This window comes from Cavia porcellus, unplaced genomic scaffold, assembly GCF_034190915.1.
Source record: "Cavia porcellus strain 051 isolate PalLab524CR breed Dunkin Hartley unplaced genomic scaffold, mCavPor4.1 scaffold_25, whole genome shotgun sequence".
Lineage (NCBI taxonomy): Eukaryota > Metazoa > Chordata > Mammalia > Rodentia > Caviidae > Cavia > Cavia porcellus.
In genome coordinates this window covers 26,019,658-26,036,624 of record NW_026947508.1, presented here as the reverse complement: position 1 = coordinate 26,036,624, position 16,967 = coordinate 26,019,658, and the positions used below count along the sequence as shown (strand labels likewise).

At 38.7% G+C, this 16,967-nt stretch overlaps 1 protein-coding gene across 9 annotated transcripts in view; it reads left to right on the top strand.

Moving 5' to 3' along the window:
* Csmd2 (CUB and Sushi multiple domains 2) overlaps positions 1–16,967 on the top strand; it is a 566,560-nt gene that overhangs the window by 361,557 nt on the left and 188,036 nt on the right. For all 9 annotated transcript variants that reach the window (XM_063236033.1, XM_063236032.1, XM_063236031.1 and 6 more), the window contains one exon: positions 16,522–16,660. In XM_063236033.1, coding sequence (XP_063092103.1) covers positions 16,522–16,660 — 139 coding nt within the window. The remainder of the gene's footprint in view (positions 1–16,521; positions 16,661–16,967) is intronic.

Below are 16,967 nucleotides of genomic sequence, written 5' to 3'. Positions count from 1 at the left end.
TGTTCTGACATTATCACATTTAATCTTCTTGTCACTGTAATGAGAAAGATACTATTATGCTTTCTACAGGAGAAATCTAAGAACTAGTGAGGTGAATGGACTCATCTCAAATCACCCAGCTTTTATTAATTATCAATTATTTTGTACTACACACCAGGCCAAGTGTTTGACATACATTGTCCTCTTGAGTCCTCATGAAAACTCTATGAGGTAGGTACTCTGATTGTCACATCACAGAAAAGGATATTGAAGCAGAGTCGTTAAGTCACTTGTCCAAGCTACAGATCCAGGTGAATGGGTAAGTCACAGTTCAAATCCACATATTCTGATTCATCACTTCTAGAATCATCACTTTTAGTCCCATGCAAGTTCTAAGTTCACTCTGCTTTTATTCTATCACAAAATTATAGAGCACGAGTAGGATGGTGGTCAGGGAGTCAGGGCTGGAGGAAACAGGAGGCCACACTTCCAGGTACAAGGCTAAGAAACTAGGGTCATTATGGTCAGAGGAAAGGGCTTTCACTACTTCTGCTCATTACACTGATAGCCTGTGTCCATTCAGAAGCAGCAGTCAGAGTGGGCATTACCATGCTCCTGGAGTAGCTAGAAATGAAGGCTCTGGGATCAGATACCCCAATTTAGGTTCTGGCTCAGCCACTTCCCAGCTGTGGTTCCTCAACCAGGCTCTAACTTCTCTGTGTTTCTTCAACTGTGAACAGAAGCTGATATTGTAGTCATAGGCTATGGTGAACATACAGGTAGCAACCAGGTGCACATAAAGTCCAATGTCTAACACACTGGAGAGACTGTTTGTTCTGTGCATTCTAATCTGTCACCATTTCTATTTCTAGCTCCCCCTTGATTGTACAGCTTCAGCATCAGGGGTTGGGAGAAGGTGGCTCATTCCTCACAGGGGAGGCTGGCCTTTCATGGAAAGCCAGTGTATTGGTCAGCCAGGGCTTCCATAACAGAACTCCACACACTCAGAGGCTTAAACAGGTAGCATTTATCCTCTCACAGTTCTGAAGGCTGGCAGACCAAGGTGAAAAGGCTGACAAGGTTGGCTTCTCCTAAGGCCTCTCTCCTTGGCATGCAGATGATAGCTGTCTCCTCTCTAAGTTTTTTCATAGCCTTTAGTCTGAGCACATGCATGCTAGCATCTCTACCTCTTCTAATAAAGACCCCAGTCCTACTTTATTAGGGCTCCATACATAAGTCCTCATCTACCTGTTTATGTCCTTCAAGTTTGTGTCCAATATAGTCACATTCGGCGTTAGAGCTTCAACCTATGGATTTTAGGAAGATGCATTTCAATCCATAACATTCAGTATTTCTTTGTTACTTTTTCACTGCTGGGACAAAATACCTAACATACACCATTTAAATGAAGAGAGGTTTACAAATTGGCTCACAAATTGTAGAGGTTCCAGTCTATAGTTGGCTGGTTTTGAGGAAGGACAGCATGATACAGGGACATGCAAGAGGAGAATCAGCTCATGGCATGCTGAAAGGAAGCAGAACATAATCAAGGGAGGAAGGGAGGAAGAGGGAAAAATACACCTATATCTCCTTCCCCCCCATCCCTCAGTATCCCACCTCTTCCCACGTCACATCCAATTTTAAACCTACTCAAGGACTATTCCAGTATCATATACCCGTGATCCTGTCACCTCCTCAAAGCCCCGCCCACCTGCACTTGAGGCTTTGGGGGAACATTTAGATATAAACTATGAGAGTCTCTCTATTTTTAACCAGTAATTCCTCTTTTCAACAAATATTTATTGAGGAAATACTATATGCCGGGGACTGGTTTAAGCACAGGGTCTTTTGTCTTTTCTCTCCCTACTAGGTACAAGCATGCATGCTTTTTTTTCCCTAATATTTTTTTAAATGGAAAACTTCAAACTTAGCCTAAAACAAAGAGAATAATCTAACCAACCCTCACTCTGTTTCCCCAGTAAATAAAGCCATGGCCCATGTTACCTCATTAGTGCCCTAACCTGTTCCCCACCAACCGTTCACCTTTCTCCTCCCCCTCAATCCTCCTTCCTTATCATCACCACCTTGCTCACTCTAGGATAAATTTCAGGCATAATATTGCACCTATAACATTTTAGAATGTACCTCTAACCAATAAAAAGGACCCTTTAAAATATAACCACAATACTGTTATCTTAATTTTTTTTAAAAATGCAACCAAATTGTCACAGTTGGCTAATACAGTTTACTCTTGCAAATTGGAACCCTGGTTAGTTTCACACATTACAATTGACTGATATGGTTCATCTTTTTTAATCCATAGGGCTCTACCTCTGCCCTTTGTGTTTTCTTTCTTTTTCTTTTTTCTTTCTTCCTTTTTTTAATTGAAGGAACATTCATTCTGAGAATTCGTCTGTATTCTGAATTTTCCTGATTGCTTCTCTGAGAGCTTGTTTAACATGATCCTCTCTGTTTTATTTTCTATAATTGGAAATAAGATTTCAAAACTCAGTTTCAAGATTCAGTTTTTGGCTGGTTCATCTTATAGGAAGAGCTTTGTGACTCCATTAGAGACATATAATGACTGATCGCTTGTCTTTGGGAGACATTAGGAGCCATTGATTGTAGTTTAGAGATTGCACAATGGTAGCATTTTATCATTTCTACTTTTATAAATTGGAACACTTAGGAAAAGTTGTCCTTGTCAGCTGTCTACTCTGAGGTATAGTACATAAAGGAAAGATTTGAGAAAGACTTAATTGTTTTCCTTTGTTTATGTATTTAAAGTCATTGTAGTTATTATTCTAACTGATGTTCAGATTGTCCCATTAGCTAATAGAAGCTAGAAGATGGCCCAAACTCAACTTGTACATTTTCTGCTCTGACCTAGTGTCAGTAGTTTCTCCAAGAAGCCCTCACTCCATTTAGTGGAAATTGATAGAGTGTGGACACTAAGGGTATGTATAGTCAGTTTTTAAACAGATATGACACAAGATATACAAATGTATAAAGAAATTACAGAATTGGCTTACGATGGTCAGCCACAAAGTTGGATGAAGAAGTGACAGAGGGTATCTTCACACTGGAAACTGAAGATTTCAGTCTGAAGTGTGGAGTTCACTGCAGTGTGCCATGCAAATCTGTACCAAAAAACTAATGGATCTGTGTCAGATGGCTGAAAAGTTGACCCTGCAAGGCTGAAAGATCTGAGATGGAAGCTGAAGAGTCTGCTCCAGAAGGCAGGAGATGATTCCAAACAGACGGTGAAGATGGGAGCTCTTCAAAGAACAGAAGCAAATCTGCCCTTCCTCATTTCTCTTTTATACTTACTGTCCAGGTGATGAACTGCCCTAGCGCAGGTCCTCTACACTCTAGAGTGTAGAATTGCCGAGCCAATTTACCAAGGTTCTAAACTTCTCAAATTGACAGGATTAATCAGTCATTACAGGTTGCTTATTACTATTGAGTTATTTCTTGTTTCTGAGCCTCTTTAATAAACACAGGAAATGTTTTTTGTTTTTAAATACATCTTCTAACGAGGAGCCACCATGTGTGAGCTGAAGGCCGCCACAATGAACTCTATCTAGCTGTGGAGCGGTGAGACTTTGCCAAGAACCTGGTAGGGCCCCTTCTAGCATCCCCGAACAGTCCAGGATCTTTACATTGTCACTCAGGTCCTGGTTGGGCCTTGCCCAGTGACCCCCAAGTAACCGGGAGCTTCCGTGTGTTAAGTGTTGTGAGCGAAGGTCTCCAAGGCAAACTCCACCTAGCCATTCAGTCTTAGTATGTTGCTCAGAACCTTGTAGGGTGCCACCCAGAGACCGCAAGAAGCCAGGGAGATAGGTGTGCCAGGTGGCATGAGCTGAAGTGTTCTCCACATACCATTCAACCTTCATACACCACTCAGAACTTGGTAGAGCCCTGCCCTCAAGCAGCTGAGGGAGGAGATTTGGTGAGCCATGCGGGGTGTGCTGAAGGTCCATCCAGTGCACCCCTCATCTGGGAAGCCATTGAGTGCCACTAGGCACCTGGTGAGGACTGCCTTACATCCACCTGCAGTACGGGCAGCCATCCTCAATCCAAGAAACAACCGACACTTTGCATTCAACTGCCCCAGGGAATATAGGAAAATGACAAAATGAAAGAGCAAAATGCAATCACAAACCTCCAGCCCATCACAAACAAGCCTAGGAGACATGGACATAGAAGAAAATGTAAGCCATACATCTGAAACTTCTGAAATGATAGCAACTGAAGTAAAGAAACAACTCCATGAAGCTATAAAGGAACTCAGATCAAAAATAATCTCCCAGGTAAAATAAGAAATGATCAACGCAATGAAAGAAATGCTGAACACATCTAAAGAAGACATAGTTTAAAAAAATTGAGGAACATGGCAAAATGATTGAAACTTTGAATAAACAATGTAAAAAAAACTAGAAGGCATGAAACATTCGATGAGATATCCAAGAAATCAAAAATTCCATTGAAAGGTGGCAAAACCACTGCATTGAATGCGAAGATAGACTTTTAGACGTCAAAGACAAGATTGTAGCTACTGAATAGGAAATGAAAGATCTTTTAAAAATAGCAAGGAATCAGGAAGTAATTCAACAGTTGCAAGATGATTCAAAGAAAAATAATATAAAATTAATAGGTGTAAATGAAAAAGAAGGTGACAACACAAATGATATCTATTTACAAAAGACTATTTACAAAAGTAATAGCTGAAAATTTTCCAAACATAGGAAACTGACATACAGATAAGTGATGCATATCAAACTCCAATCAGCCATAATCAAAATAAATCTACACCCAGATGTATAGTAATCAACATCCTAGAAATTCAACATAAGAACAGAATATTAAAAGTTGATAGAGACAAGAAACAAATGTATTTAAGAATGTTCTATGGGCTAGTATATATGGGACTATATAATGGGACATAGAGACTGTCCCATTAGAAACTGAGAAGAATGAAGTAATAAAGGAAATCCCATCAAAATCACAGCAGATTTCTCAACATAAACAATGAAATTAAGAAGAGCATGAAGTGTTTCAAATCCTAAAGAAAAATGACTTCCAACCCAGATTGATGTACTCTGCAAAACTATCCTTCAAGATCAATGAACAAATAAGATACTTCCACAATAAACAACAACTGAAGAACTTCATGACCATCAAACCAACCCTGCAAGGAACACTAAAACATAGCCTAGATAGACATAAAAATAACTATGACTTCAAGAACACCACCAGAAAGAAACCACCAACAGTGCAAACAATTAAACATAGGGCAAAGGTAAAGAACAGCAGAAAGCCAACATGACAAAAATAGCCCAATATCTATCACTTATAACCATTATGTAAATGGCTTCATCTCACCAATTAAAATAAACAGACTGGCAGAATGGATCAAGAAGAAACATCCAACCAAATGCTGTGTACAAGAAACCTATTTAATCCAAAAAGAAATTCATAAACTGAAAGTCAAAGGATGGAGAACAATAATTCATGCAACAAGAACAAAAAAATCAGGGGTAGTTATTCTGCTTGTAAACAATGTGAATTTTTCAAAAATAATCTAAACAGATAAAGAAGATCACTATATATTGGTTTGGGAAACACTTCAAGAGGAAGAGATAACAATCTTAAATGTATATGCACTGAATATGGGAGCACCCAGCTATATAGCTATGTAGAACAAATGAAATGAAAAATCAAATAAGCAATAACACAATTATAACAGGAGACCTTAGCACCCCATTGACACAAAGAAACATCAACAAGGCAGAAAATCAGCAAAGAAATAAAGTAACTGATTCAAACATGTGAAGAAAAGGCCCTAATAGACATGTACATAGTGTTCCAGCCAACAACAGAATATACATTCTTCTCAGCTTCTAATGGGACATTCTTTAAAAGAGACCATATAATAGCCCACAAAATATTCTTAAGTAAATGCAAAAGAATCAAAATTATCCCATGCATATTATCTGATAATAATCAATTTCCAGTTCTATAAAACTGGAAATTAATGAAAAAAGAAACTGCAAGAAGTCCATGAACACAGAGAAATAAAATAATACACTCCTGAAGAATCAATGAGTCACAGAAGAAATTAAATAATATCTACAAGTAAACAAAAACACAAATACAACTTACCAAAACCTATAGGATACAATAAAAGCAGTCCTCAGAGGCAAATTTATTATGGTGACTCCCACATCAGGAAAACAGAATGAGCACAAATAAACAACTTGATGCTACACTTCAAACATCTAGAAAAAGAACAACTCAAACCTACAGGTAAAAGAAGGGAGGAAATTCTAAAGGTCAGAGTGGAAATCAACACAATAAAGACTAATAAACAATACAAAGAATTAATGAATCATAGAGTTGGTTCTTTTAAAGAAAAAATAAAGTTGATAAGCCCCTTGACAACCTTATTTATAAAAGGAAAAAAAAACCTCAAATTCATACAATAAGGAATGAAAAGTGTTAAATCACTACAGACTCTGGAAATATAGAAGATCATCAAAACCTACTTTGAAAACCTTTACTCCCTAGATTTGATAACGTAAAAGAAATGGACAGATTTCTAGAAGCATATGAATTACCAAAGGTGAATCAAGAAGATGTAAAACTGCTGAATAAAGCAATTTCAGTTAATAAAATTGAAAATGTAATTAGAATTTTACCAACAAAGAAAAGCCCAAGTCCTGATGGATTCACAACTGAATTCTACAAGAAATTCAAGGAAGACTTAATACCAACACTCCTCAAACTCTTTAGTGAAATTGAAAGGCAAGCAATTCTCCCTAACTCATTTCTGGAAGAAAGTATTACACTAATACCAAAACCAGAGACAGACCCAACCAAAAAAGAGAACTATGAGGCCAATCTCCCTAATAAACATAGATGCAAAAATCCTCAATAAAATGCTGGCAAACAGAATGCAGCAAGTCATCAAGAAAATTATATACACTGTGACCAAGTGGGATTCATCCCATGAATGCAGGCATGGTTCAACATATGCAAATCAATAAGCATAATACATCATATCAGTAGATGCAGAAAAAGCTTTTGGTAAAGTCCAACAGTCATTCATGATAAGAACCCTACAGAAAAATTGGAATTGAGAGTCTTTACCTCTGCTTGATAAAAGCCATCTATGACAAACCAACAGCCTGCATCATATTAAACAGTCAAAAACTGAAACAGTTCACCTTAAAATCTGGAACAAGACAAGGCTGTCCACTACCACCACACCTGTTCAATTAATGCTGGAAATATTAGTCATAACAATTAGACAATTGAGAGAAATTGGTTTTTTTTTTAAAAAAAAAAAAAGGATAAGAAAGGTAGAAGTTAAACTACCATTGTTGGAAGATGACATGATACTCTACATAGAAGACCTCAAAAATTCCATTGAAAGACTTCTAGATGTAATAACCAAATTCAGCTGGATACAAAATCAATACTCAAAAATCAATAAGCATTCCTGTACACAAACAAACTCACTGAGAGAGAAATAAAAGAAACCACACCCTTCACAATAACATCCAAAAAAATGGATACTTAGGAACCAATCTAACAAAGGAAGTAAAAGATCTAGTCAGTGGAAATTGCAGTACTCTGAAAAAAGAAATAGGACAGGATTTCAGAAAATGGAAAGACATTCCTTGTTCATGGATAGGAAGAATTGTGAAAATGGCCATTGTCCCAAAAGTGCTACACAGATTTAGTGCAATTCCAATAAAAATACCATTAACATACCTCACAGATCTAGAGAAATCATTCCTAAAGTTCATCTAGAATCAGAAGAGAACTAGAATAGCAATTCTGGGCAACAAAGGCAAGGCCGGAAATATCACAATCACGGACTCAAAGTTATTCTACGAAGTTACTGTGATAAAAATCAGCATGATACTAGGATAAAAACAGGCCTGAAGATCAGTGGAATAGATTAGAAGATATAACCACAACTACAAACACACTCAGCCACCTTATCTATGACAAAGGGACCCAACATTCTCACTGGAAAAAGGATACCCTCTTTAATAAGTGGTGCTGGAAAAACTGGCTTTCCATATGCCAAAAATTAAAATTAGACTCATGCCTATCACCATGCACTAAACTAAAATAAAAAAGGATCAAAGATCTAAATATTAAAACAGAAACACTAAATATACTGGAAGATAAAGTAGGTAGAAATCCTGAAGACATAGGGGTTGGCAGAGTATTCATGAATAAAAATTAAACTGCATGGGAAATACTTCCCAGGATCAACAACTGGGATCTCATCTTATTAAAAAGTTTCTCCATGTCAAAAGGAATCTCCAACAGAGTGAAAAGTAAAACCACAAATTGGGAAAAAAAAAATCTTACTCAACTGTCCCTCAGACAAAGGACTTCTATCTAGAACATATAAAATATTTTAAAAATCAGACCCCCAAAGTTCAAAGAGCCAATCCAAAAATGGGCATCTGGAATGAATACACAGTTCTCAGATGAAGAAATACAAATGGCAAATAAATACATTTTAAAATGTTCAGCATCATTGGTCATTAGAGAAATGCAAATTACAACCACACTGAGATTCCTTCCCACTCCAGAAAGAATTGCCAGGATCAAGAAAACCACCAATAACAAATGCTGGAGAGGCTATGGGGAAAAGGAATTCTTCTGCACTGTTGGTGGGAGTGTAGACTGGAGCAACCACTATGGAAATCAATGCACAGGTTCCACAAAAAGCTGTGATTGTAAGTCCTGTTTGACTCAGCTGTTCCACTTCTCCGAATATTCCCAGAAGAACTGAAAACATCATACCACAGTGATGTATGTGTGCCCATGTTTATAGCAGCACAATTTGTAATAGCTGAATCTTGGAAACAACCCAAATGCCCATTAACTGAGGAATGGATAAAAAAAGATGTGGTATTTTTAAACAATGCAATACTACTCAGCTATAAAGAAAGATCACACTGAGGCTTTTATACGTAAATGGATGCAACTTGAGACCATACTCATAAGTGAAGTAAATCAAACTCACATGTATAAATACCATATTGTCTCCATAGTATAAGAAACTTAGCGTAAATAAGGTATAAAATCTTCAATAAATATTGTGAAAGGATAAGAAACTACTCAAAGCGAAAAAAATAACTCAGGGAAAAGGAGAAAAGGAAAAAGATATAAATTTTTATATATGCACTTGAGATTACTAGGATGATTGTACTACTAATTCTATTAGTTCTTGGAACAAAACAGTTAACATCCATAGGATTAGATCGATTTTGCATGGCCATATCTGATCATTTGAGTAAGACTTTTGAAGATAACTATGCAAAACAACAAAATTTTTTATGTTCCTACCACCTTGTTTTGAAAGCCTATATTGTTATTAATTTGGGCTCTTTCTTATAGTTATTTATTTGACTCTTGTTTTTCTTATACTTTTTTCTCTCTAATACAGAAAGAAAGGTTAGATGTACCTGTGTAAGATTATATATGCCTAGAACTTCACCTAAAGAGTTTACAAAAATTGATTTTATTATGTGTGATGGTATGAACAGCTACATTGAAAAAAATGAGACATCATGGTAGCCATTGATGATTTCCTATCATTTTGCTTTGAAGTCCATGCTTTTATTCTTGGTTTTGATTGGTTTTTCTGTTTTCAACTATTTGATTTCAATATGTATGAAGATGTGGACAGCTATTTTGAAACAAACAAGAGACAATATGGTAGCCATGATCGATTTCCTAGTATCTGGCTTTGAAGGACCATGAGGCTCTCATTCTTTGATTGCTTTTATACTGTTTTAATTTGTATTAACTTAATGTGTGTGCAGCTATGGACAGCTATTTCAACGAAAATAAGAGACATCATGGTAGCCACTTGATTTCCTTCTGCCTTGTTCTGAAATCCTATGTTATTTGCGTTGTTTTACTCTAATCTGCTTTATTCTGTTTTGTTTTGCATTGTTTTCTTTTATTCTCTTTAAAATAAAAAAATGCATCATGGATTCATTTCAAAGGCAAGAACATTTTTTGGCTTTAACTTTCTTGTTATCATATCTGCATCTCGTTTTACTCTTGCTAAATATCTAAGCTCCCAACAGCACCAGTATAACTTCCTATATCATAATACATACCAAGGAACCTCAGAATAGAACTACTTCCAACAACATGATTATGAGAATAGTCCTATTGATCATCATTATGATTTTCAGTTGTTTCTGTCCTTATATTCTACTAGGGATAGGTTATAAATTTACTGTGCTTGAAAATCTCTGTAACTAGTTTCTGCATATGTGATTCTGCTAGCAATTTATACAATATTGTGTTTATTTGTAGAAATTTTATTGGATTTTATCTTTCTTTTTAATTATGTAAAATATTTACATAGCTGCAAAGTTAAATCTATAAAGCAAGGTGTATTCTGGGAAAGTGTAACTTTCAAATCTACCCTTTCTAACTCATTTCTTCCCTCTTTCCATAGGGAAGAATTTTTTTTGGTTTACCTGTAATCTTTGGTTTACTTTTTCCTTGATGGTTAATCTGAGTGAATATTAACACAGCACTATTAATTTAACTTTTAATAGAGCTTCTTTCTTAGTTAAGTGGAATCATACTTCATCCCCTCTCTGTACCTTGCTTGTGTTCACTTAAGTATTCTGACACTCACTCCATGGCATTATTTAGCATGTTCTTTGTTTTTGTTTTATAGCTACATAAAAAGTCCATTTTACTATTTACCTTAGTTTATTCATTCATGTCCTTGTTGTTGAATGACTGTTTCCATTCTTTTGTTTTTGCCATTACAAATAGTGCTGTCTCATACAGCCTTGTACAAATATATGGGGTTTTTTTTCACATTTTTTCCAGTATAATTTTGGGATACATTGAACAAGTCTAGACATGTAATTCTTATGTTAGAGCATAAATGCATATGAATTTTGCTGTTATTACCAAATTTCTCTCCATAAGAGTTGTGCCATTTTATATTTCCACCAGCAAGATAGCAAAATTCCTGCTTTCTTGCATCTCATATGCCATCAAACTTTTAATCTTGCCATGCTGGAGGATGAGAAATAATATATCATTGATGTTTTAAAATATATTTTTCTTATTAAAGTGAACTGGAACATCTTTTCAAATATTAAAGAGATGTTGCACATAGGAAGCTTCCCCCACGAGATCCTTGCCTGGCAACTACCACTCTGCAATCTGAGATAAAAAATAGAAACAGCAAAAGACTAAATGAATAAAGAGGTCACATGGCAATCTGATGAGTACAGGAAGAGATTAATTAGCTAAAGTAATAAAATAATAGAGCAGTCACTTTCCCTATCACCGGGGCAAAATGCCTAATGCCTGCAACTTAAAGAAAGAGAGGCTTATTATGGCATACAGAAGTTTCTGTCCATGCTCATCAGGCTAAACTGCAGAAAATGCCATGGTGTGAGGACCATGTGAAGGCATCATAGCAGCCAGGAGCCAGAGAGTGATGAGAGGAGGCAGGAAATAAGCTGCACCTTTCCAGGTTACATCCCCAATGATCTGTCTCTTACTATTCTTGTGACGCATCCTGATCCTACTTCTTAACAGCAGGTCAGCTATATCACCCACATGTTCCAGTCAACTTCAAAAGCCCCACCTATGCACACATGAGGCCTTTGGCAGACATTCTCCATGTAAACTGTAGCATTCCAACCCTGGCCCTAGAAAAGACTTATGTACATCTCTTTATGCAAAATGTATTAGTCTCTCTCTAAGAATCACCAAAGTCTTAATTTTAGCTTTGCGGAAAAGCCTATGTCCAATGTCTCCTCTGAAACTCACTGCAAACTCTTAGCTGGGAACTCCTGTATGAATCTCAAAGAAAGTTAAATATTGCCAACATATAATGGCATTGAGTAACTATTCCTACCTTATAAGGGAGGAACAGAGGATAGAAATTTGAACCAAAGAAAGACCAAAATCCATCAGAACAAACATTAAATCCTGTAGCTCCGTGTCCAACACCCAGGGCAAGTTCTAGTAAAATATGAATTCCAAAGGATTTGGGTGGCCCCACCCCTAAGACTTTGACAGTTATAGCCCTTGTGGCCCCTCTCTTGGGATGACTTCACTAACTTCCCTCAGCAGATGTTCTATGTTTCTAACATCTCCAACTTCTTAGGGTCCCACTGCACTTTCAACTTCTGCATGCACTCCCCTCCTAGGACCACATTGCCGGGCCTTCCAGGCTTTCTCCTGAAATCTGAGTGGAAGCCTCTCTGACCTCACAACTCTTGCCTTCTGCATGTCATAAAATCAGCACCATATGGATGCTGCCAAGATGTACCCCCAGCTCAAGTAGCCAGTCTTCCTTCTACCATGGCTGCAAAGGCTCCTGCATGCCTGGATGGCTGATCACTGTGAACAGAATCCTGGGAATTAATGCCCTTGGTGTCCTTTCTGGAGCAGGGTTCTCAGGAGCTCTCTTCCTACATGAAAACTTTACAGCTTTGCAGCCTTGAGCCTGTGATGAGTGGCGTCTTGAAGATTTCTGACATCCCCTCAAGGAATATTTTCTACTGGTCTAATGTAATGCACTTGGATTCTTTTTAAAACTAATCTTTTCAACAACCAAGTTCTCCTCACCCAGAGCCACATAAGCCAAATTTTCTAGGCCCCAGCTTTATGAGCTCTTCCTTTTGTGGTCACTAGCAAAAAATTTTCAAATTATTCAGCTCTGTTTTTTGGTTTTAACCTCTCACAGTAGATGTAGCTAAAAAGCCATCAACAGTACAAATGGGCTGCCTTAAATTTTCCTCTTCCAGGTTAATTAATCCACCATTTTTAATTTCAGTCTCCTGCAAAATCCTTTGTGTGAGGGCATGACACACACATCTTGATTCTAACAGCTAATGGAGTCCTTTTTTTCAACTGCATCCTCCTGAGCCTGGTCTTTACCAGCACTTTTATCACCAGCCTGGTATTCTGAGCTTTGAACCAAATATTTCATCAAGCTCTGCTTATAGAATTTTAGGATTTGTTTCACCAAGATCTCCAAAAATTCCTCAACTCCTCCCACAAACCAATTCCAAAAGCTTGTAAACTGCATGATTAGGTATATTCACAGGAAAGACTCCCCCTAAGGACCAAAAGCTGTCTTAGTCACTTTGTTCATCACTGGACAAAATAGCTGACACCTACAACTTGACAGAGAAGAGGTTTCCTTTGGCTTATAGTTTCAGAACTTTCTGTTCATATTCAGAAGGCTCAAATAAAAATCTGGCAAAGTGGGAGGGCCTGGGCTGCTCACATTCTCATGGCCAGGACGCAGAGAGACAAGAGGAGACCGGGCGGGGGGGGTGGGTGGGTATACCTTTTCATGTCATGCCACCCCTGACTTGCCTCCTCCCATCAGGCCCCACCTCCTCACAATAATTCAGCTACATCACCTGTCAAAAGCCCTGCCTGTGAGTGTATGAGGCTTTGGGAGACATTCTCAGTCTAAACCATAACTACAAGAAGGATTTGAATTTCCCTTTCTAGAGGTTTCAAACAAGTTTTTAAAAAAATATATCAACTTGGGGGCTGGGGATTTAGCTCAGCTGCATAAGTGCCTGCCTTGCAAGCAGGCAGTCATGAGTTCAATCCCTGGTACTGGTAAAAACGAAAAAGACAGGGGGTCAGGGATATAGCTCAGTGGCATAAGCACCTGTCTGGCAAGCATGAGGTTATGAACTCAGTCCCCAACGCCAAAAAAATAAAATAAAATAAAAACATGTATTGACTTAATGGAGAGTAACCCAGCAGGCAATAGTGACTGTGTAGGATATAGCTTCCTGAAAATTAAATGAGATCACAGTCGAGCAACCAGAGAAGTGAGCCTGTGCTGATCTGGATCCAAGAAAGAGTCCCAACTCAATGCCAAGTCATGGTACCTACATGAAAAAAATGGGGATATTGTGACAGGCACACCACTTCTTACCTCCAAGGCCCTTCAAAGAAGAAGAGTGGCATGTTAGGAGGTTCAAGCAGATGGTAGATGAGTTTTGAAAATTAGGCTATGCAGAAGTCAAAGTATACATGTATAACTTATCCTCTCAATGTTCAGTGTAGGTGCTATGTAATTACTTAGTTTCTCTAAGCCTTTAATTCACAAAAAATAGGGATAGTAATCCCTTTCTATAACATGAAGATAATAATATGTATGCTAACAGGCAATTATCACAAGGATAATCCACATTTGGTCCTGATATGTATTAAACTTTCAATATAATTGAGCTTATTATTGTCTGCCATGAGTGTGGTATGTTGTGCACAATGGGGGGATTTGAGGTCTTGAGGTTAATCTCAGCCCTAACTTCATTAGCTTCAATGTTCTTATGGTGTCTCTACCTATTTGTCCTTGATTTCCTCCTCTGTAAAATGGGACTAATAGTTCATAAATGAGATGAGATATACACAGACAGCACCTGGAAGAGTAAGTCATCAGTATGAGTTGACTATACCTATTAATATTATTAGATTATCTCCTTTATGTTAAATTTTCTATTGAGAATCCTTGACGACTATTTTAGATAATTCCAAGGAAATTATGGGAATGAGGGAAAGATGAAGTTCATTTGACTGTATCTTATGCAACTGATTACTTGGAGAAATCCACAAAACTTTGCAATGAGATGAGTGCTGTATATCTCCCTATAACTACCTCAGTACTATTTAGGAGTTTTCACTTCTGTCAGCTCTGTAATAAGACACCCCAGAAGAAGCAGAGTTTCCTTTCAGATTAGAAGCTGCTTAGTTTATGATCCTCAGTTCTCTACTGACTCACGTGAGTTTGAATCCAGACTCTACGACTTGCAAACCCCAGATTACTTAACCTCCATAATTGCCAGCTTTCTTAGGAAATAATAATAGTGCCAACCTCACAAGAGAGTTTGCTTAGGGAAGAGTGAATATGATTGTGTGTGTGTGTGTGTGTGTGTGTGTGTGTGTGTGTGTGTGTGTGTGAGTGCCTACCTGCATGTGTGTGTGTCTGTGTGTCTGTGAGTGCCTGCATGTGTGTGTGTGTGCGTGTGCGTGTGCGTGTGCGTGTGCGTGTGCGTGTGCGTGTCTGTGTCTGTGTCTGTGTCTGTGTCTGTGTCTGTGTCTGTGTTTGTCTAATGCCAGTGTGGAACCAGCACTAAGTTAGTGGCAATGGCAGTGACAGTGAGGCAGCCTTGATGATAGGTGACACCCTCATCCTCATCATTAGTTTTGGGAAGGTATCAGAGTGGACTAGGTTAAGCCTATTAACAGACAACCCCTATATCTCTGTGCTTTAAACATAGGATTACAGACCACTGAGCAATAGGTTTAACACAATTCATTGGAGAATCTGCTCCACAGAGTCACTTCAAGACCCAGCTGGATCAGATTTCATCTTGGCATCCGCTTCCACAGTCACTGAGTTAGGCATCAGAAACATGGCAAATTCTGCACAGGCCCTTCAGTTCCCACACGGGCATGACATGTGCCCCTTCTGGGCTCACTGTATTGAGCTAAGGGATCCCTTGGCTTTGCATTACCTCAAAAGGGAGGTATAATGAAGACCACAATATGCCCTGAAGAAGCAGCACTGGAGGAGCTTGGATGACCTTCTCCAGTGCCAGAGTCTAGATATAAGACGAGGCAGAAAGAGTGGGAAGATGCAGATGCAGATAGGAAAGCTTAATGATAGTAGGAATGAGCAGAAGGACACTGAGAGGGTAAGGAAACAGACTTTGGAAGGCTCAGACAGCTGGGAGGTACGCTGAGACCTGCCAGTGTCTTGTGGAGTTACCTGCCATGGGCTGCATCCATCCATTCTTTTGTTATGTAATCATCCAGTCAATGGTCGAGAAGGGATAGCTGTGTGCCAAATGCTGTGCTCAAGACTAGAGATGCCAAGTTGCAGAAGACATGAAGCTCCCAAACTGAGCAGTCCTGATCACTCACTGCCTATTGTAGTTGAGAGAAAATGAGCTATCAGATGCTAACACTTTGTTCAACATCTGATAGCGTTTGATCTACTACTCTGCCTGCTTGGGAATTAGGAAGAGGGAAGGAGTTGGGGTACCAATTGTCCCCCCAGCCATCTCCTCCGCAGATACAGTCACCCAACAGGACAAACCATGCCTAAGGGCAAAGCCAGTGAAGTCTGTCTCCACACAGAGCAGTGGGGATCCCCAATGCCTCTGACTCAGTCCTGACAACGGAGTGAGGAACAAAGAAAAAGCCAATGTAATCCAAATATTAACTTACTTCAGCCCTCCTAGAATGATAAAAAGACTTTTAAAAATTTCTTTTCATTTCTCCCCTCTGGCCTTCAATAAACCCCCAAGTGATATAACTAGACATAGCTATAAAAGCCCCGATAGACAAAGCTCACAGTTTTATGTAATTTTCCATAAAAACAAAAACAATCCTTGTTGGCTGGCACATTTTATAGAAATGGTTTTTATGTGTTTGTTCATTCATTTGTCTCCAGGAAAACTCTTCTCTCCTTCTCTTCCTTAGCTCCCTGCGGTGGTCATCTGACTTCTCCCAGTGGCACCATCCTTTCTCCAGGCTGGCCTGGCTTCTACAAGGATGCCTTGAGCTGTGCCTGGGTGATTGAAGCACAGCCAGGCTACCCCATCAAAATTACCTTTGACAGGTACTTGGAACCACTGCTTCTGGGAAGGGGCTGACGGGGTAGTGTCTACACTGTGGGAGGGAATCTGGAGTAGGTCAGGGACTTGCTTCCTTGCTGAAATATCAGCAAGGTCAGGGAACAGTGGAGCCCACTGCTGTGAGTGGAGACAGACCTTACTGGCTTTGCCCTTAGGCATGGTTTGTCCTGTTAGGGGATTGTGCCTGTTAGGGGAGGAGATGGCTGGGCTGTCAATTGGCACCCAAACTCTTTCCCTCTTTCTAACTCCCAAGCAGGCAGAGTAGCAGATAAAACCCTATCAGATGTTGAA